At 39.9% G+C, this 22,972-nt stretch overlaps 1 protein-coding gene across 1 annotated transcript in view; it reads right to left on the reverse strand.

The window, feature by feature from the left end:
• Positions 1 to 14,535, reverse strand: part of igsf9ba (immunoglobulin superfamily, member 9Ba) — a 57,571-nt gene extending 43,036 nt beyond the window's left edge. The window contains exon 1 of the mRNA XM_029518172.1: positions 14,463 to 14,535. Within this exon, the coding sequence (XP_029374032.1) occupies positions 14,463 to 14,526 (64 nt within the window). The 5' untranslated portion in view covers positions 14,527 to 14,535. The remainder of the gene's footprint in view (positions 1 to 14,462) is intronic.
• Between the last annotated feature and the right edge of the window lie 8,437 nt (positions 14,536 to 22,972).

The following is a 22,972-nucleotide window of genomic DNA, read 5'->3' on the forward strand; positions in this document are numbered from 1 at the left end:
ATGCAGAAACACATCACCCAAGACTCATTTACCAATAATAATTAGAGTTAAAGGTGATGGACTGCACTCCTACGCTTCACTTGATCGCGTGCCTGAGCACTAGATGTTCACTGCCTACAACAAGATCACTGCACATGGCTAAACTCATTCCCTTTCATCGGCTTTCCTCACGCCTTCATTGTCATCTGTCACCTGCATATGATGGTGAGTTGTTTGTGGCTGTGCCATACTGTACTATAAATGATCTGCCAAGGGGTTCCATTGATCATAGCTGGCTGCTGCTCAGCTTTACTATGAGCACCACTAGGCCTGGCGTTTAGCCACGAATGTCCAGGCACGCTGCCGAGCGTTGACCTATCAGATGACTGAAAGGTCGGCATACCTGCCTCAGCAGAACGCTCACTCTGGGAATGGATTTTCTCAAGCTGCCACCCCCACTTTCATTGAACTGGCTGTATCTCCACCTTCAGAGCAAGCATGACTGCCCGCCCTCACCCAGAGGGGAAATCGCTTCAGGGACCCAGAGACATGCTGACGTTTCCCTCCAGAGAAACACTAGCTGAATAACGTATGCTTTCATTAGCAGTATCATTTGCATTATCAGTGCTAATTTTTACAGGAAGAACAAAAGCAACGGGAGGTAGAGGTATTATGGGCTTCGTCATTATTGCTGTTGCAGTCTGTAACAGCGTATCACTGTTGTGAACAGAATGGAAATTTCATATGACCGAAAGCACATTGAGGGTGAACGCTGAAATAAAACCTAAATATTTTTGCCCGGCTTTTCTTTTAGAAAAATAAAAGCTTTAACTCCGCTCCTAAGGGCCGTATGCACAATCACTTAGTGATTGTGTTTGCCAGTTTAATCTGCCTTATCCTGTGATCTACTTTAATCTTCTTTACTTATTTCAACCAGCACAGATTCTGGACCGAAATAGAGTCGATTAATTACAATTACACTTTCAAAAGTGGAGATGTGGTCAGCCAGTTACTGCAAGTCTTCGGTAGACCAGCTCCAGAATGCAAGAGGCTGCAGCAAAAAACCCGCGAGACTAAAAGTCCAACAAAGGCACTGTAAATGTTACTAGTGAAAAATAAGCTCATTGGGGAACAGACTGTCAGCTGGAGGCCACAGAGGTTGTACATCAACAAAATGAACTAATTTGGACCATTTAAATCATGTCAGCAATAAAGCAGCATTTTTCATGAAAATGAAACTCTGAGGGAGACTGTGTTAGATCAAGCACAGTTTGATGTGTCAAATCTCGAGACTGATCGAGAAAGGAGTTCACTGTAGTGAAGAGTGCCATGCGGGCGATGACAACACCCTGCAGACCGTATGAGCCATGGCCTTTTCACTATGTTTCCAAAGAGCCTGTCTCATCCAGTTACAAGCCCAAAGAAAATCATAAATCTGATAAACTAATCCTTCAGGCTTTCCAAAGCCTGAAATTCAAACCTAAGCAAGCTCGATTGCAGTTTAATTGAAGTACCTGCTGCAGTACCTTTAGATGTCTTAAAGGAATGGTCTCAGATCTTTTTTTCTTATTGAGTTCCCAGTCTGTTATCTGTCTGTTAAATATGAAGCTGCGGGCAGTAGCTGTTATCCCAATTTGGCTTTTCTGACTCTCTACAAAATAACAAAATCCCACTACTAGTAGCACCTCGAAAGCCCGGTGATTTGCATGTTAGATTTGAACTGTTTAATCCAAAGGTTCAATAACTTTAAAGTTGCTGGCAGGAAATTTTGTTACTCTTTGCTGTTTCCCCTGTCTCCAATACGCTAAGCTGACCTGTTTGCTTCATGTGCAGACACTGTGTGGTCTTGACCTCGTCATGTTGACTAACCCTTGGTCAAAAAAGAGAGAATAAAACCTATAAAACTGTGAAAACTTTGCAATTGCAGTTTTACTTCAAATTTAAATTTTAACCTCCAAATCTGATATGCTAAAATAAATGTATTAATGGTATTTCTTAATAAGCAGTAGAGTACTAAGTCCATATCAAAAACTTTGTGACATTCACAGCACATTAACTCCTTCTCTACATTTAAAGAATAATAATATGAAAATCACCATATTTAAGTGTGACCACTCAATAAAAAGGTTTGCAACCAAAAACAGAGCTCAGAGGTACATCCTGATCCTGAAAACATACTGCACTTGTAGACCAGCGGGGTTAGATTACAAATAATGGCGAACACTCAAAACATATTTCGTCTTAAATTGCTCTTTGGGACCAGCTCTGATGCTTTCAGAGGTAAAGAGCAGGCAGGCTCCTATCCATAATGTAACACACTGGACACATTGTTTGGTTTGAATAAGTAGAGTCACTTGACATGAAGCATGGGCTTAAACCCATTGGCACAACAGTGTCTGCAGCTGAAATCCACTGTTTTCTCTGCAGCCAGTTCAGGTTGCAGAAATTTAGTGGCTCGGCTTTCGTACTGATAATATTTTTGGATCCCACTGGCGAGAGGAGCACATCTTGGACAGAGAAGACACTTTAAAGTCCTGTGGTAATATATTGGCAGGCTAATAATTATCCAATTTTTTTATGAGGTCCTCATGAAGGGACAATCAGCACAAGCTTGGTCACTGCTCAGCCTTTTTCATTTCCTTAATGGAAATGTAGGGTTTATGGTTTATTCAGGGGGACTATTTATGCTCTCAATGAGACATAAATGTGACACAATGATCCGTGCTTAAGAACTTCCAAATAGAAAGTACTGCAGACGTAAAGGCATCAATATAGTAGGGAGGTGACAACAAGTCATGATTGCTTTGGCACAGTAAATATAAATTCACCTGAAGATAGAGAGTGAAGACTGAACCCTTCCACCAAAAAAAAATAAATAAATAAAAATAATAATAATAGTACACAGAGGCAGAAATCTGTTGAGTAAGATCTGCATAAATCAAGCAGCTAATAAATCCAGAGGACCAATATGTTTTATGTATCTATCCTCAGCCTGTAGTGGATTTACAGCTATGATCGTGAATTACTGAAGGGTAACAATTCAGTCACCTGTCAAATAAATCATATATATGGCAGGCAGTTCATGTACAAAAGCAAAATATAGAGGGCATAATTCCTTATAGTTGAGCACAATGTCACAGTAAGTTAGTGAAAGTGAGCGTCAGGTCTGCCACCTGTGATTATTTTCATTATCGATTACATTGCTGATTATTATTATAAATTAATCATTCATCAAGTCCAGGTCAATAAAATCACAGAAGGCAATCCCAAGGTGGTTACAGATTAAGGATAAGAACAGAGAATGGAAAAAGGTAATGTGGATGAACCTGGGTGTCTCAACGCTGGATGAGGAAAAAAGCAGAACATCTTGAGATGAGCAGATGATACTGTAATGAATGTTTGATGACTAATTCATTGATTAATTCACTATTCAACTTGAATCAGAGTTGTGCTTTTCTAAGTTCACAAATACAGTAGTCTTTATTCATGGTTTCTATCCAAGAGGTTTCTATACTGTATTTATTACATAAAACATCTGCCAATGAGAGCAAAAATATCAGTGGCCAAACAAAACTTGTTAACTGACACACACAATGTGATGTAACAAACATCATAAACCAATAAGAGACATCTGTTGGAGGTAAATCGGCAGCGCTACGGCCTGGCACATGAATCAAATTTCAACTCAGAATGTTTTTCAAGTGGCAGTAGCTGAAAATGGCCCTTTCACTATATTGTACTTTCAGTAATGATCACAGATTTGTACAGTAAACAGACTCTTGAGGCAATTTTAGGTAATAATCAGGCAGCACAGAGCTGGCGAAATGTTTTGACAGTAATGAGGCCCAATAACACACTGAACAATGTTGAGAAAAAATATGAAAACTGAAGGAGTTCAAGAGACAATTTCACATTTAGAGCCCAGCTTGGGTGTGCTAAACCTCTCTTTTTTGACACCAGCACAATAACTCACCCAGTAAAACAAAAAAATCTAATATTTACCTCATGCTTGGATTTGATTCAGTGTATAAAGCGAAGGGTAACCATTGCTCACTGCAGCCGGAGATTTTGAAAAGGATGCATCAAGAGTTGAAACGCTATGTGCGTTTCACAGTTGTGAGAATATGAGCACCACTTTATGCTGGACATAGCTCCCGGTGTGGAGGATGTAATGGAATATAGACTGGACAGAGGCTGAAGCGAGAGTCTCAAGGACGTGCAGCCACTGGGCTGGATGGGCCACTGACAGGGCGGTAATTGAATGCCAGCCTGCATGTGCTGAAGGTCACATCAGAGAATGGCCTGGGTTTGTGTTTGTGTGTGTGTGTGTGTGTGTATGTGTGTGTGCGTGCGTGTCTGGTGGTAGCGGTGTTGGTGATGTGCCTGTTTGTATCTGTACATATCTATATCTTAGTGTTAATCTGTAAAGTTCGAGTATAACAGCCAAAGTCCAACTGAATAAAAACTGTATGATGTATGATATACAAACTGGATTTGTTGTGTAAAAACAACAGCTGTGCCGCGGCACTGAGTACGTTCATGTACAGAGCAGGATCCTTCTCAGGTGGTTGGCTATATTCTGGATTTGACACATGGTTGTTCATCTGCCTACATACATGAGTCTGCAGTTGTAGGAGGAACCAGTTTGGATTTTTAGAATACTTTTTGAACTTATTCACAACTCTGCAAGTTTTGGCTTCTCTGTTTCTCATCCCCAGCGATGAGAAACGAGAGCTATGTTGGTTGGTAATTTAGTTTGTTTGCTCACACGGTCTTTCTGGTTGTGTTGGGGGTTATTAGCATTCAATAATATGCAAATAGGCACTATATACTGTAGCTTGCACAATAACAATGAAGACCAAAGCAAACTTTGCCTTCTCTTCTACATTTGAGTCAACCCCTCTGCATTTTCACGCTTCTCATCCATCCATCACGATGAAGCCAGTCCTTGCTTACACTGGGTGAAGGCACCAGATCGCTGATCCCTACAAATAATTGAGAGTTTAGAATTACTAACTACCAATTAACATTACCAAAGTTGACATGAACCGCCTTTGGACTTTGTGTGGTTCCTGAAGAACTTATTTACTTTTCATGGTTGTACCTAGGATGACCTGGGGCCTTGCAGAACACATGCATCAGCAGATTGACATGAGGTGATATTGCTGCTGGCCTTTTACAGAGATGATCATGGTCGTGGCTCCACTCATGCACTTCAGTGGAGTATGAGCTGAAGCTTGAGTGGTTGTTTAAATGACATACTACATGTAAGTCATGATTTATTCACAAAGTCTGTTTCCATAGACAGAGGACACGTCCAGGAAAGTCTCCAGTCTCCAGTCACTGATGTAACATGGTGAAATCTCCCATAATTTCTTCAAAAAAGAAGAAGAAGAAAATAAATGTGATATTAAATTTAACAAACAAACTCAAATAACATTTCATGAACAGATTCCATGAAAAAAAAAAAAAAAAAAAAGAAAACGTGAACTAAGCACGACCCATCAAGCTCACTCATCAATGCGCCTCCTCTGTCAAACTTCGATGTTTGACACAGATGAAGGCCTCACTTGTAGTAGATTTGAAGAAAGTAAAATAAAGTTTCCTTTTTGCAGATGTTCAAAGGGTGATGTCATTTATCGCTACACATAACTTACTCATCTGCATCATTCACAACTGGTGCAAAGTGTAAACAACTAGATTTTGCCCACTTTACTCTGCAGTCTGCAGATCACAAGGTATTTTCCATAGGGCGGTATTCAAACAAGCCCAGCGTCTTCTGTTATTACTTTGGGGACAATCCAAGACAGTTTGGGGTTTGTCTTTATTTAGCTCTATTTAATGGGAAAGTTCTCCTCTCACACAAGCAATGCTCAGTCAGGGATGCAATGGATGTATAGATGTGCTGACACCTGCTCAAACACAAAGTCAGGACAGGCAAAGAGAGCCAGAGAGTGTGAGAGAAAGGGAGAAAGAGACAAAGAGAGGGAGAGGGAGAGAGAGAGGTGTGTGAAATTGGCTCAGCTAGCCAAAGCTACAAAGGGCAAACCAACATTGCTAGGCATTGCACTACCAGAGGTGCATGTTACAGGGCATCTTTGGGATCAGCTGTAACACACACACACACACACACACACACAGAAATTCCTCAGTACAGCCATGATTCAGTCATTTTTCGAATTGCTTACAGCATTTTTTACAAGAGTTATAAATGCTGTAGCCAAAGTGTTTAAAAGTAATTACACTAAGAGGCATATTGCTGCTGATAGCTCTTATTAGGGCTTTCATGTGTTTTGTGTAATTACAGCTGCTTATGAGACTGTGATTATTCAGCATCAATAAATCATATGTAACACTAAGTGAAAAAGCCAAAGCAGCCCAGCTCTCTTGCATGTGAACTGCTGAGGCAGACACCGAACAGCAGCTTCATATATCTCCGGATGAATGTATCCACTTCCATATAATTCCTCTTCACTCACTTCCTCTGTCTATGACTCTCTAGCATACACACTTGAGCTGTAGCTCAGAGCAACATAAGTGTGCTCAGCGTGGATTCAACATTTATCTTTTCAAATAAGTGCTTCTTGTCCAGATGTTTGTGTGTTTCCCCAAAATATAGGAAGACATGACAGATTCAAGATTGTGAAGTTCCTTTCAGACGCATGAAAATTGTTCTTGATTGAAGATGGTGTAAGTTTAGCAAGTGTAGAGGTGTTTTGAGAAAAGATGAAAATAGTACTGATTATGGGTCCTCATCAGATGACTTATATGCCACCACTCCAGTATATATGATTGGATAGCGCCAATAGTGTTTTCAATATAACATCACGGAAATGATTCCAATCATGACGCTTTATGTCAAATATAACTATATTACTCCTGAATGAAAATTAAAAGAGTCTGTGGTAAATGGTCATAAATCTTCCTCCAACATTTAACCAAATAATTGAAAAATAAAAAAAACTATTACAAACTATTTTGAAAATTGATGACCCATTTCAGTCATTTTAGAAGCATGCATGCTAATATTTAAGGGCAGAGCTTCTAAAATGCGATCATTTTCATGGATCATTTCGTGCTTCGTGAAATTCTAGCTATTTCAACTGCTTTCAGATTATATAACAACAAAATTAAGTTGATAAAACCTTTGCAAATACATTAAACTACCTCTTAAACACAATAGAGCTAATAATGAAGACCAAAATAATGTCTTCATCATCATGAACAGATTAAGACAACTTTCTTAGATAAAAGTATGCAGCAGGTAGGTGAAAAAATATGAATAAAGCAATGCCAATGTATATTTGTGTAAGCAAGATTAACCAAAACTTCAGAATTCTTGTTTCAGTGCAAACTGTGTCATGTCATTGATTCGGTCTGGAAATCAAGGAGGAAAATATGCTTTTAGATTGAAATACGCCAGACAGGTCTCTCATGACTTCAGGCCATGTCATTGGTTAAGCATCTGACCAAAGAACCACCCCATAACCTTCAAAATTTCACTGAATGACACACAAAAACGTCTGGAGACACTACATGCGAAATGTCCCAGGAATTGGTGTGATTTTTTTAAGCACAAAACTAAGGAATTTCTCGTGGAGCTGAAATGAAATATATAATTCCATCAACATGCAGCATGAATGTTAATGAATTTCATTATTACTGATTAACAAGCAGATCTGCACTGAAGGCAGTTCCCTATCTCAAGACTCAAACTTAAGTTTGGTTTGTCTTTCTAGGGAACATGGATATTTATGTCTATGAACATCTCTTCACTTATTACATTAATTTTTTCTGAGAACCCGGAGAACATATACATAGTCACTAGCACTTTCTTATCGTTCCTTATAATTGGAACCAGATTGTGCAGGTTGTTCTCAGAGATATCCTTGTAATTAACAGCTAAATACATGCAGATTTTCTGAAAATTATGAGGGAAGTTTGCCCAACATGAAGTACGGCTATCTTAAATGTGGCTATAATACAGCATATAGAAACTAACAATTAACCCTGCCTCCAACTCAAGAAGATTTATGGCACCATAACAAAGAAACCTCATCAACCCATCATTTTTAATATTCAGTCCACTTTCATCTCACAAGACCTTAGACCTGAACAGGAGCAGAACTAGTATGAATGGGACCTGTGGTGCAGGTATACAATCATAAAGTCATTGTCTGTTAAAGGCAAAATTTACATTGTGTCAAGTGTGTTTACTGCTAACACTGCGACATTTCTGAGATTTTGATTTTCAATCTCTAAAAATGTCACTGAATAGGAGTAAAATTTTATGGTCTGTGAAAATGGGACTGATACAAACTACTAGACTTTCTATTAATAGAAAAATGTATTCCAAGTAAAGTCCTTTTGTGGCTCGGACAGGGGATGTCTACAAAACAGCTGCAACTTTGCACGGCGTAGCCTCAATCCATTGGCTGCTGGAATTCATCTAAAGCATTAAGTTAATTTATCAGTGCCTGATTAATCACAGGTCTATAAATAGTTATTATTCAGCAGCATGATGAGACCAAAGTCAAAGACCAAACTGAGCCCACAGAAAGTGTAATATCTAATATCTAGTATAAGTTTAACAAAAACTTATACTAGATAAGTTCAAACCAAAACCACATGATCTGAAAAACTGGCTTTCCCAGTAGGGTTTGTTAGGAAACCTCAAATGGGACTTGACTGGACTGAGGGAGGGAAAAGGAGTAGAGAGGGATGGGGTGGGGCATTGCCAGAAAGAGCTGGCAGATGCCCAGTACTGAGAGACTGCCATCCATAGCTTGAGCACAGGCACTCTCTTAAGCTCATTACTAAGCTCTACTCTCATGATTGTGAAGTACGGCACGGGGGGAAAAAAAAAAAAAAAATTAGGGAGCTGAAGTTAAATTGTACTGCATGTCTGCACCAACAATCGGGAGGTTTAAGCATCACTGAAGCAAAGATATTTAACTTGACACAAATTAAATGGCTAGGGAAGAACAGCACTGCCTCAATGCCGCTATGCTCATATGTTCGAATGTAGATTTCTAAAAGTGATGATTGAGGACAGCTGACAATCTCAGCTCTGCCTAAATCGCAGGTTAAACGGACCAAGTGAGTTATATTATTGTGCGTTTGAGGACAGTTCATTTCCTGGTCTTGCAGCTCCAATGCAAAGCCTTAGTGAGGCATGGGAAGGGATAGACATTTAGTGCATTAAACCTTACTTTACATGGAGAGACTGCATTTACATGGCAGTCGGAACAGCAATGACTAGTTGAAAAAATTAAGTATTGAAAGTAAATTTATAGTGAAACCAAAAAGGGATAAGATGAATTTCTCTGTTACAAATCATCACAAAGCTGGTGATTTTCTTTTATTTTGACTTGTGGTCAAAAATTTAAGACATCACACCCAGCTCTGCAGAGCTGACAACTATAGTGGCCGCTTGGTTAAAAATATTACGTACATCATGTTATATTATGTTAAATGTTATGTATGCATATTAAGAAAACATGACATTTTCCATTATGAAATTGTGACAGTCAACTAACAAGGTATAAGGTCATTTTAATGGATCTTTCTGTATTATAAGCAGTTATATATTTGATGTTTTTAAATACAAGACTTGGATTTTTACAATGTGGTATTACTCTGAATCCTTCCTCTACTCCAGCAATAAGTCATAATAGAAATGAGTGAATGAATGAGAAGGGAAATATGGTGAGGTGTCACTAATCTCATGGGTCAAGCATAGTCAGCAGCGACACAGTAAGTGCTTGGTTGCTACTTAATATAAGCCCAGTCACTGTAGTGGTGAGAAGAAAAAATCCTATTGTGACTCATATACAATGGTTTTGTCACCATAACAACAAACATAAATAATTTTAGCAGATAAATATACGGCACTCAGCAGAGTGCTGGATTTACAAAACCCTCTATGGTTGTTTACCATTTCTGCTGCATTGTAGAACTGAAGCTGCATAGCTGGCCTGATTGAAATATCTAAGACTGATTAATTTTATGTATTTTTTCTACCAAAAATAATATAGAATTTATTTTAATTATTTCATTATTTTCAGTATTCAAATGTTGTAATTCATTTTCAACCATCACGGAAAACAGATATAAAAAGATAGTTAAACTGCTGTGAAGTGAGTGTGGAAAGAATAGACACTCATTAAAACATTTGGAGACACTTGAGATGTCAGACAGATTAAAACATTGTTGTGAAAACATTTTCTCAGCCATATCAGGGAAAGCAGCTTCACACAATGTCCCAGGCAGGCTCAACATCCTGACAAAGACTGAAGACAGCCCAATCTATTTGAAACTGGACCCGCAGAGACAGTAGGAGGGCTTTCAGGTGCAGCTTCAGCACTAATGCGAGGAGGCCTCAGATATGTGAGTGACAGCTCTGACACCTTCACAATCCCGTGTGCTTCTCTATATCTCCATCTCTGCAAAAACGCGCCTTCAGAGAAAACCTAGTGACAAGAACGAGTGTGCCAAGGCACGGTTCATGAGGTATCTCTGGACCCTGTGAAACATCAAGGAGGCGCCTCACAAGAAAGGAATTACAGATGAATACCATCTGGCCAAAAGCCAGTTCAACAAACGCTTAAAAAACACCAAATCCCAGCACAGGACCTGAGAGGAGAGTCAGTCTGCCATCAGTGACTCGGCCTGAAAACAGTGCTTCAAATATACCACTCCCCAACACTCGCCAATGACATTTAATTACTTCTATATTCCCATCAGCGTCCCTCTTGCTTCACCTTGATTGGTTGCCAAGTCACCACTGACTTTGTTGAACTAACCTCGAGTCTCCCTGAACATATGCTGCCTCCCTATCTGGCATTTGGCACAAGGAAACTTCTTTGACTGTCCATTTGCTATGACTGATGGCTCATACCTGGCCCCTGTGTGAAACACTGACAGATGTACTTAACTGGTTGTGAAATGCAATATAATATGGGGCTAAAGCATTTTTGTGTAATTCAATTTGTTAAACAGTTATTGAGGTATTAATCCTGTACAATTGTTTCCTCAGAGAGTTGTCGACTGCATAAATAATGTTAGGAATGCACATTGGTTTATAATTGGAGAAAGGCTCTTGTAACCCTTGAACAGTATTTATGTTGAAAAGTGATGCATATGCAAAAAGGAGGATGCACCTGCCTGCATTTGATTGGCAGCTTGCCAGCTGGCACTGCAGTGTGTGGACGCAAAAGAAGTGAAAGCAAGCCATATCAAGATTTTCTTCTTTAACATCCAGGCCCGCGTGTCTAACATTTTTAAACTACCTCTGTTTGCAGATGATGCCACCTTCCTGGTCTCCACATCCCTATGGCATTAACGCCGCTCTGGTTTTACTACAGCCCCGTGAGAAACTATATCTCGAATGATTTGTGTTTTCTTGGTTTTGTCAGCCAGAACATACATTCAGTCATGTTCTTACTACCACGTAACTACTTGCTCAGTCCTTTCCAGGGTATCGTATTTCTTTTGGTGTTTTAATTTTTCTGTTGAAATTTGCATAGATGTAATTGTGTATTTACAATCGTGTCTGATGTAAAACTGTTCTGTTTGTCCATTATTACAGCGAAGCGGCCATTATAATTTAGTTAGGACAGATTAGTTACTACGCTTCATTTTTGCTGTCTTGATGTGGACTCTTTTTCACAATAGATGAAAATAAAAATATACGTTGACAGTCTATCATAGAGCATCGCAATATACAGCAACCTGATCTGTCTTTAAGGCAAACTTCATAATGTATTATCCAGCCTGGGGTTATGTTATTTCGAAAATGTAATTTTCAACAGGAAATTGAACCATTTCCTGTCGACATTTTGCTGTGGACCCACTGGTCCTTTGTTTATCCCCAACACTAAGCAAAGTGCAAATATAAGCAAATATCTCCAGAGAAATGAGCCAAGTCTCAGCTCTGCTGCTCTAATCCTACTTTTCTTTTGTTTGTTTTGGAGCATGTTCGTTGCTAACCATCTGTTTTCATCAATGTCCAATGGTACCTGGAAATCTGAGCTGAATCTCTGATGCATCAAATGGATTAAATCATATCCTCTGCATTATTAGCGCCACATCTGACCACGGAGAACCAATCAAACTTTCTCTGTGTTTTTTCTTGTTGGCAGGAGGACCCACATTTTGTTAGTGTTATATCCAGTCCAACAGGATGGGGTCATATTGGCGCTCAATGGAGAGGGCAGGCGCTTCAGCGGCTAACATGCATATCATTAGCCTTTGTTTTCCAATGGGAGAGTGTGTGCTTTTCAGCTTTGTACCGGAGTAAGTGACTGGAATATTATAGCATTTCCATTTCTTAAAGGAAATGTTCAACATTGTGGGTAATATACATATTCACTTTAATGCAAAGTTTGATTAGATTATCAATACTGACCATGTTTGCAGTGAATATTAGGCAATTTAGCTTAGTTTTGCACACAGACCAGGGACAGTGTGTCTCTGCTCTGCTTTGGGTAAATATAATAAAATAAACTAATTAGCTTTTTAATCAGAACGCCACAAATTAGTATCTATAATTTTTGTTGGTTTTTGCTTGTTTAATAAGTAGAAAAGCCAAAAAAAAAAAAAAAAAAAAAAAAGGTAACATGTTGGCCTTCTTGCTGGCTGGGATGAGTGACTTCATGGAGGTTCTGTTGGTTGCCTGTTACTATCACAGTGACAAGAAAAGACAAAGTGACACTGCGAATTGGGGGGTAAACTGTGTCACAACGTTGTTGTGCATGGTTAGTACCATCAGCATTGTGGTGCTACAGCAATACCACAGCCTACAAATTATACTCTGAACATGTGAGGGAACATGATTTGTTGGCACAAGCACCAAGACAAGTCACATCATCATCATTTTTGAATTTTCTTCAGTGAAGTAAAACATATTTCAGCTGACTCATGTCGCACTCACAATCAGATTTTTTTTTTTTTTTGCATATCATACAGACACAAGAGTAGTGTCAATTTTCTTATCTAATTCTAAGCTGTAATCATATATTTACTATGACCTTCATTATGTACATCTTAAAAAGTCCAAATTTAATGAGTGATATAACTTGACATTATAACATTATAACTTAGTGTTCTGGTCAAAGAAGCCTGTAACTCCGCGGACAGTGTTGTCTTTAACATTAGCAATAAGAGATGAAAATAAGACAGTTGGTGTTGACATGCGTTTCTGCGGATCGCCTTTGCACCAGACTATGATCAAACACGATATTCTGGGACACTGAATTGCAAGAAGTCAGCCAGCTCTCATTTCTAATATGTTGTGATTTGTGACTCTCTGGCGCAGCCTATCATTCAAATGCAAATCACCTTCAGTGCAGTGTCGATAGCAGACACTTGATATTATTAAGCCACATCTACGCCTTCATAAAATGGAGAATTTGTGCTTTAAGCAAGGACCACACTGAGAGGTTTCCTGCTTCCCAAACTAAACGTGTTTCACTGCGTTATTAGAGGAAGTTTTCACATTGTGCTTAGCTTGGATGTGGCTGTCAGCACAGGAGGAGCCAGACCTGAGAACAGACCAGTTTTGACTGGGTATGTGGGGTCATTGGGATCAGTTACCAGGCGACAGCTTGGCACATGTCTCCCTCATCTGGACATAAGTGGAAGAGCAAGGTTAAGTAAGTACATGGGTCAAAACAGAGTACCCAGATATGAACAAAAGGGATATTGTGCAGTTTGTAGCTCCAGGAATGACTATGAGGCAGTTAGATCAGCATCACGCGAGCCTTGCAGCTTCCATGTGTTCAATGCATCACACACACACACACACACCACTCAGACCCTGTGCATGGGCAATGTTAAAATCAGCATATGAATCTCATGCATGCAGCAACGGGCTCTATCAAAACCAAGAGTGCATTTCATCTGACACGTGATGCATTATTTAGTTACTTTTCCATCTTGAGAGCTGAGACGGTCACACCCCTCTCTGGAGAACTCAAATGGGACTGCTTGCTATGATACAGTGCACACATTTCCCCTCAGCAGCGGGGACGTTATTTTCCAATTTACTCGTTGCATTATCACACACACACACACACAAAATGAGCCTCACAGATTTCACAATACAGGCCTGAGCCACAGCCATATCACTCCAGCTCCTTTTGCCATGCTCTGTAATTGTGGACACTGGTCTTTTCCAACACCGGCATGGGGATGATCCCATCTCTGATCATTTCATGCATATGAGCAAAAGGCAATTTCACGACAATTGATGTTTCCCTTATTCGTGTTTTTTTTTTTTTTAACTAGGGCTGAACTTTCACGTGACATATGAGATATGCAGCCATTTGTTAGAATGAAATAGCCCCACAGTACAAATGAACCCAACACAGGAGGAGGGAGGGAGGGGGGGGGGGGGATATCATGCGATCAGAAAGAGCAGCAGGAAGACAGGAGAAATCATACGCCAAGTGCGGCACAAGATATACTGCACTTCAACTCACCTTGAGCGGCCGTTCCTCTGGTGCTGAATACACTTGCTATCAGAGTGGCCACATACCAAATCATAGTACTATTGCCGACCAGCTATTACCACGCAAAGTGCCCCGTTCAACCAATCTCTCATATTCGACCTTGCACCTCGCGGTCTCTCTTAGCACGAGCCCCTTCTCATATCCTATTTTCTTTCCTCGTGGCGTTTCCCTTCATCCCTTCCCTCCCCCGTCCTTCCATCCGCATCCTCTGCCGAAGAGACAGAGCACCTGCACCGCCGCGTTTGTAGTAGACGGAGCCGTTTTTACGAGCGCATAGTGAAAGCCAGAGTGAGAATGCAGCCACAGGTCCGCCTCCGCCGGCGTCCGATTGGCCGCCGATCGAGGCTTTGGGGCGGGTATTGGTCCTCCCGACGCCCCGCAAACCCGAATGACAGCGGAGCGGCCGTGCGCCGATTCAAGGTGAGTTGGAGCGTGCCGTAGTAGTGAAGCCGCAGTATCATGCGCATTGACAGAGCCGCGTCCACATCTTTAAATACCTCTCCTCAAACTGGCCCCACGTGCACCATCACCGCCCATCATCCATTCACCCACACCTTTTCTTTTTCTTTCTCTCCCTTCAGCATTGGCACCTTCCTGACATGTCTGATGCATGTTGCTCACTGTGTCTGTGGGTGACTCATCTGTCGCTCACCCACAGCCCCGGGCTGTTGTCATGTCGCTGTCACAGACATGAAACGATCTCCCTTTCTTTTTGTGTGTGTGTGTGTGTGAGGGGGGGGGGGGGGTTACCGCGCCGTGTCTGGCTTTATGTGATGGGTGTGGCGACAGATACAATACCGTTTGACTGTTTTTTTTTTTTTTGTGTGTGTGTCTTTTTTTTTCCTCGACGGTCGCGGACACGAGGATGCGGCTCCATCACTCTGCCCACTGCGCACACATGGTCGCCACAGATAAGGCTGCTTCACGTTAATTCCCTGTTTCTCCACATGCATGATGACCACAGAGGGGTTCGTAATGCCCTGTGCGCCTCTGGTGCTCGACATCAGCTCAGATCTCACCCATGTAATCCTCCTCACACGGACTGCTGCATTCACACATGGGGGGGATCTCTCATGTAAGGGGAGTTCAGCGAGGACAACAGTCCAGATTCGGTAGATCTCCGTCTTTATAGCAGAATTTGGCATAATTTGTCTGGCCCCTCCTTGCCATTCTTTCCCCCCAAAACTGTCATACTTCTGCTGAAATGAAAGAAAAGCCTAAAATATGTGATTAAGCATTAAAGCAGAGGCATTTGTTTTCTGCAGACCATTTCAGTCCTGCACTAAAATCCTGCTGGTAATAGTTTAATGACACGTTTGAACATTTTAGCTCCGTGTTAAAAGGGTTAGGGTTAGGGGTGCATTTTGGCCATCTCTGACAATGGAAACTGGCCCCTCTGAAGCAGACCCAAAACCAGTCACCTTTCATCTGCATGGTCATATCAAGGCGTCACATTTGGATTCTGGATTTCACATACAGATGGGCTGGTAAATTCGAAAAATAAAACAAAGTGTGTCAATAAGGTGTTGGTCTGTCATTAGCAGCCTGCTCCTTGTCATAGTTTCTCTCAATCCAAGCTCTACTGAAGGGATGACAACTCTCTTTTTTTAAATCTCTTCTAGTCCAGCAGACTCAAAAGGTGTCGGGTTGAGATCAGATGACAGTAAAGTCCTAATCTAAACCATTCTGTAACTCAGACTCACCAGCAACGTTTATCCTGATCACTTAGCAAATGTTTCTTCGTTTCTTTTCCAGGATTTTCATTAATGCTGTGGAATGTTTGTATCCCTACCCTGCAGTTCCTCAAGGAAACTAATCAGTAGAAATTGAGATGAGTAGATGAGCAGGACGAACAAATATCTCATTTCCAGTCCACATTTTTAACATTTTTGTTTTTCTCTGATTAATTTTCAGTGCGAAAAACTAAAATGATTGCCATTAATGTATTAATGACTCTGAGCAGTGAATGTGGCTCTTGGATTTAACTCATGGACGTATTTAACCTATGACAATTGCATATCTTTTAATTTTTTTTTAACCAAATAGTTGGGAGATGCTATAGTCCAAAACAAAGTAAGTATCATCAGATCTCTCTCTCTCTCCTTCCCAGTTGGGTGCAGCATATTTACATACATTACTGTACATGCCTCAGTGTGAACATTAGTATAAATAGTATAGCTATAAGACAGTGTTGAAAGCTAAAGAAAATGTGTCCATATAACCCTCCAATAGTAGGCTCAGTGGCTGTCAGAGGGCAACATGGGTGTTAATGGGGCAAGGATATATTCTGAAGAAGACTCAATGGCAAAAACAACAAAGTTGTGAGTCATATGTTTTCAGTCTGAGTTACCAGTACATGTGCAGCAGGGACTCCTTGGCGACTCATTACAGCTGTTTGACCAAACAGAGGGAAAAGGATGATTGCACATTTTAAACTCTTCACAGTTAGTGTGTAGTGTCACTCACCAAACCAGATGGCGTGTCCATCAGACTCACAAATTCTCAGCATCACTGTCAGCAGAGGTGTGCAATGTTGTGCTGTGACTGCTGCATGGCAAGACAAGGTCATGTTACGCCTACACACCTCCCTCAATTTAAGTTACAGATGTGCTGACACAACACCAGAACATACTGTGCGTCCATACGTTCTGTAGCACAAGCCTTGGTGAGTCTGTGTCCACAGTGAGACACACGACACAATGCTCATGCTATGAATTGGAGGAGCTTTGTAATTAATTAGAGAGTATTCTCTGGACCTGTGCCTCACCACAACTATGTTGCGATTGACGCAGCGGCCTTTGATGAGCACACTCATTTATTTTTAGGGTCATTGTCCAGTTAGATCTTCAGTCTGTCACTACTATGAGCAAGTAGCTTTTTGATGCCTGCAGTGATGAAGGTTTTGTTTTATGCTCTGTAAGAAGATGAACAGGGTATGACTGAAATTACAATATGATATTACTAATACATAAGGCTAAAAAAGAATCACAGCAAACTCTGGCATTATTCATTTATTCCCATGAACTGTAAATCCTTATGTTGGTGTGACTAAGTATGGACCCAGTTGCTTCCAGACTCACATGCTTCAGTGACAGAGACATATGGATGTGTACAGTGAGGGCTCCATCCAGCATCAGTCAGTCAGCCTGCAGCTGCCTAACCTGCCTGTACCAAACACAGACTGCTGAACAGATGTTCTGTTGCATGGCTGTTTATGGTCTTTTATAAGCTCTGCATGTCCTAACAGTCTCACACTCCCTGTCAGTATAATTCATGCTTCTGACCAATCATGTTCAGCAGTGTCTTACATAAGAGATTAGCCTTGCTTTTCAGTTTTCTTTTTTTTTTATTAAAATGTTACTAAGGACAGCCTAAGCAATACATGAATATGCAATGTTAGTATTAGACCAAATAACATTTCCTAGTGACAAATTATATTGTCATTATAAGTGCTTAAATGAATAGTTAATCCATTGAGTAGATGATCAAAAGAAAATTAATATGACATTTTTTATTTTATTGATCAACAGTTAAAGTAATTTTCCCAGCTAATGAGGAACTGGTTCCAGCTGATCATAATGAAACCACACACTGATTGTAAATACTGGGATGTTTTGGATATAGCAGCTGGATTGGAAATTACTTCTTGTTCTGATTTCAATTGGCTAATTTACTTTCAGGGATGAAATTCAGACACAACAACAACAAAAAAGGCCTAACATTGTTTGTACAATAAAGATTAGATATCTTTTTCATTGACAGAAGGCATTTCCTTTAGGTAGAGTTCAGGATCAGAGCCTCAATAGTACATTGCAACTGTTGTTTAATTTAGGGGCTCTTGACAAAGTAAAATTGAACAAATAGGTTTTTGAGTCCCTTTGTAATCATGTGCTCCATTCTTCTTATTCTGGAGTGTCCTAACACTAGATTGTTGACTAATTGAGATCAAGTTAGTCAGAAGACTCAATTGATCTCAGTCAGAACTCGAGGATGCGATTTTGACTGTGACTTTAATTAAAATGCCATCAACAGTTGTACAGTATTACCACTGAAACAACATTGAATGCTTCATAATTATACCTAGGTCACTGTTTTAGTCTGTTTTTTGCTGGTAGATAGTACAATGTTTAGAGAAGTGACTGCATGTAAAATTGGGTTTGAAAGTGGGAATTAAATGCGAAATAAAACCCTTTAAACCAGTGTTGAAATAAGTCAAACTCACGGACATTGACTGTCTTTTTTTTCTTTTCATCTATGAAGCAGCAGGTGTGAAAGACACATGCATTGCCTTGGCAGGAGAACTCGGGGCCTTAAAGTCACTTTCATTCCCTGCACTGCTGCTCAGAAGAGAATCACTTGTCATGTTCAGTGGTCATCAGTGGAGTCTGTGAACAACCCAGCCAAACAGTCTATCTGTTGGGAGTGAGTTAAGTGCACTGGATCAAAAAAGTACCCCACGTCTTCACACTGTGTCTTCACAAGAAGTTTAATAATTGGCTGTTAAATAAACTCATGCCCACTCATTAAGGAGTGAGTATACTCCACCTTTGCTTATTTCAACACATTGTCAGCACTGCCATTGCTTTTAGAAGAACTGCACTTCAGCTTCCATTATCACATTGACATGCATTTAACTTGTGTTATTGAGCCCATGCACGGCGGCATAGTGGTTAGCGCTGTTGCCCCACGATATAAAGATTGTGGGTTCAGATTCCCAGGCTGGGGCCTTTCTGTGTGGAGTTTGCATATTCTCCCCGTGTGTGCGTGGGTTTCCTCAGGTACCGCGGTCTCCAGAGATGACAAGTAACAAAGTACAAATACTTCGTTACTGTACTTAAGTAGATTTTTCAGGTATCTGTACTTTGAGTATTTACTTTTCTGACGACTTTTTACTTTTAGTCCCTACATTTATACACAAAAATATGTACTTTCTACGCCTTATATTGTAAAAACAGGCTAATTACTTTTTTCCACAGATGACAACATGACGTTAAAGCATACGTAAAAGACGCGATGAACTGGAGGAGGGGGGGGGGGCTGCAGGTAACCGCGGGAAGAAGTCAAGGGAGTAAGGGGACATTAGAGAGAGAACCAAGAACTTGTACTGGAGCAGAAATTATCAAAGGATGTATTGTGTTTAACAGCAAAAATTCATTTTTACTTTTTACTTTGAAAGTACATTTCAGAGCCTGTACTTTCTTACTTTTACGTGAGTAAACGAGTAGAATCAGTACTTCTACTTTTACAAGAGTATTTCTTTATACATGTATCTGTACTCCTACTTAAGTACAGAATATGAGTACTTTTGCCACCTCTGCCGGTTTCCTCCCAATCTCCAAAGACATCATGTTTGGGTTAACTGGTGACTCTAAATTGTCTGTAGGTCTGAGTGTGAGTGGTTGTTGGTCTCTGTCTGTGTCTGTGTGTTGGCCCTGTGATGGACTGATGACGTGTCCAGGGTGTACCCCGCCCCTGGGATTGGCTCCAGAAAAAACTATGACTACAAAAAAAAAAAATTCACAGACTTTGTTTTTAAAATAAGAACATTTAATTAATCGGGTGAGTTGTTACATCATTTTTAATATTCCTGTCATATTGACATTGTCATTAACGTTGAAACACATAAACCCACACAGCTATTTTGCATGCACCAGATCTTAACTGGCACTTTGTTTAGAGTATTGAGCTCGTATTGATGAACAGCCACTGGAATTGATGAATATCCCTTTTGTTAATTGATAAAATACCAGGCTTTAGCCATCAGTAACCTTAGTCATGCACCTGCTGAAGAACATTAGATGGCAATGTTGTTAAAAAAAACAAATAAATCTACCTCGCTAATTACTGAACGTCATTCAGTCTATAAAGGTAGTCTAATGCCAGAGTGGTGAAATGCATCAAATAATAAGCTGTGAATATAAAACATCATCTATAAATGTACTAAATTCCTTTAATGGACCTAACCGTGTCAAGCAGAACAAACCTCTAAACAAAATTCAGTGAAACCTACAGGGTTGATAATTGACCTATATGGCTATGATTGCTGCCTTCAGCAGATGGATGTGGGAAGCAGAGATTGCAGGACTTTCCGAGCTCTCACCTTTAGCAACTACACAGTTGAGCATAACACATAGTGTTGGATTAATATTTAAATAGTATACTTTGCAATTAATATTTCTGAAGCAATATTTTTCACGTCTCTGTGCTGGTGTTGATTGGTGTCTTATTTGTTTAGCAAAGAAAAGCTATAAAATTACCAACTGACCAGTCTCATTTCAAAAATGTCTAAACTGTCCTTTGGTTGTTTTTTTTGTGTTTGTTTGTTTTTAATATTGAATACAATATATTACCTTAAGAACTTGTTAACCTGGGGTCGTGATCAGCACGAAGAACATTTTCCCATCCACTGGCCATGTGCACAGATTGTCTGCCTGAGGAACAAGCTACTGGAAGTCTTGTAATATCAAGTACATTCTGAAAGCATGGAAAACAAGTGTCATTCAAGCAACAATGGGCATGCACCTGTGAGTAAAGAATACAAAAATGTCTGTTACACAATTCATTCACAATGTATTCACTCACTTTTCCTAAATGTAGTTATTTAGCAGCAGTTTAAATATCACCGGCAACTTACAGGCATTATTATTATTATTATTATTACAAGACTGTATACTTTTAGTTGAATGTTTAAATGGAATTATTATATAATTTAGTGATTATGAGGAACTGTCATCTTAAAACTTGAAAACTTCCCCAAGCAGGCAACACTGTTCAGAACATGTCAACATGTTCAACACCACGTTAAGGCCGTCATTATGTTTGATGATGGATCAGAAGACACTCACACATGAGGGCCGATTATCATCACAGACACAGCAAAACACAACAGCGCTCAAACTACCCCGGTTTGGACCGACTTTCCAGGGATTTATGAAAGGAAACCCACTTCCATTAATGCATGAAGTCGGTTGTGTCGCTTGCTGAGGTTGATGTTATTTAAAAGTTCGCGCTGCAAACTCACCGATAAAAACGGCCACGTCCTCCATTTCCTTCCTGAGGTGTTTCTCGTCGGTGAAGAGAAGAGGAAAAAAGAAAACAACCAGGAGAAAAAATAATTTCACATGAAAACTGTTGACAGACACTGGTGAACACTGGCAGGCGCCATGTTTAGACCCCTACTGAGTCTGCGCAGCGTCAGGGCCTGCTGGGTGTTGTAGTTCCTACTGTTGTGCTACAAGAATTATTTAACTCAATCTCAAATATGTGCAAAGTACTAACAATTTAGATCTTGACAGTGGTAGCTTTCTCCATTATTTTTCTACACGCTAGTTATGTTTTTCATAATATGGTAGCTAATGTTACAGCCGTTTTTCATATTAATAAATCCAATTGGCTGCATTTAATGTCTTTGTAAAGTTTACCTAACTAATCCCAGTGGATTGTTCACTCATTAAATATGCTGCCACCAAAAACATGACTGACCCTTTTCTCCTGTGTTTGAACACTGCAAGTGATCACATAGTAATATCTGTCAACTAAAACAAGTTAGCTAAACTGTATACATATTATTAACATGGGCCCATTTTCAATCTTTCCACATTTAAATCTTATTAACTACAGGATAATTACTGAATACGTTCAGTACACAAAGCATTGGTAATCCCTTTTTGTTGTTGTTGTTGCTGTTGTTAAAAAGCAATTCGAAAATCCATGGATTCAGTTCAAGTGAAACAATGAAACTACATGAAAATAATTTATATTCCTTACACTATCTTAAAGCCAATAAGCTGCTGAAATACAAACCCCTTATTTGCTACATGAAAGTGATGTAGCCAGAAGGATTTGAAACATTGGCCTCTCTGCTTTCTTCATTTGCCTTTTCCTTCTGATCATCATGTCTTAAATTTTAACTCGAGCTGTTTCTTAAAGTCCCACCCCAGTTCTGAGGAGCCATGCTGACACTTTGGGCTGCAGCTTTTTAACGAAATCCAAATCCAAATGTGTGTCAACTGTAGGCTTCACTGTAGAAAATAAAATTCTAAGAGCAGGGAGCAAAAACAGCATATCCATCCTGAGAAAATGGTAGTGCTTTAAGTTAAAATGTTGATATGTACCTTAAATTCTAAAAATGAAAGAGTTTGTGGAAGAACAGTGAGTAGCACAAATATTAGGAGGAGAGGATATGACTTACTTCACAAGCACACTAATAATAGCTACAGCAAGGGGACTGGGAGCTCTGTGGGAATCATCAAAGAGCAGGTTTTTGACACTCACAGAAGGTTACTTAGAGATAAGAATATCCATCAAAGAAACTGTGACAGTTATGACCAACTTATAGCCATACATAGAACGCATCAGCATTTCTTTGAATCACTTAAGACTTGGAGTGCCATTATCTAGCCAACCTGTGTATCACTTATCTTGAGTAGTTAGGATTGAGATCATGTGTTACAAAAGCTTACACTGTACATCAGAATGCT

Source organism: Echeneis naucrates, chromosome 13 (assembly GCF_900963305.1).
Source record: "Echeneis naucrates chromosome 13, fEcheNa1.1, whole genome shotgun sequence".
In the NCBI taxonomy this organism is placed as follows: domain Eukaryota; kingdom Metazoa; phylum Chordata; class Actinopteri; order Carangiformes; family Echeneidae; genus Echeneis; species Echeneis naucrates.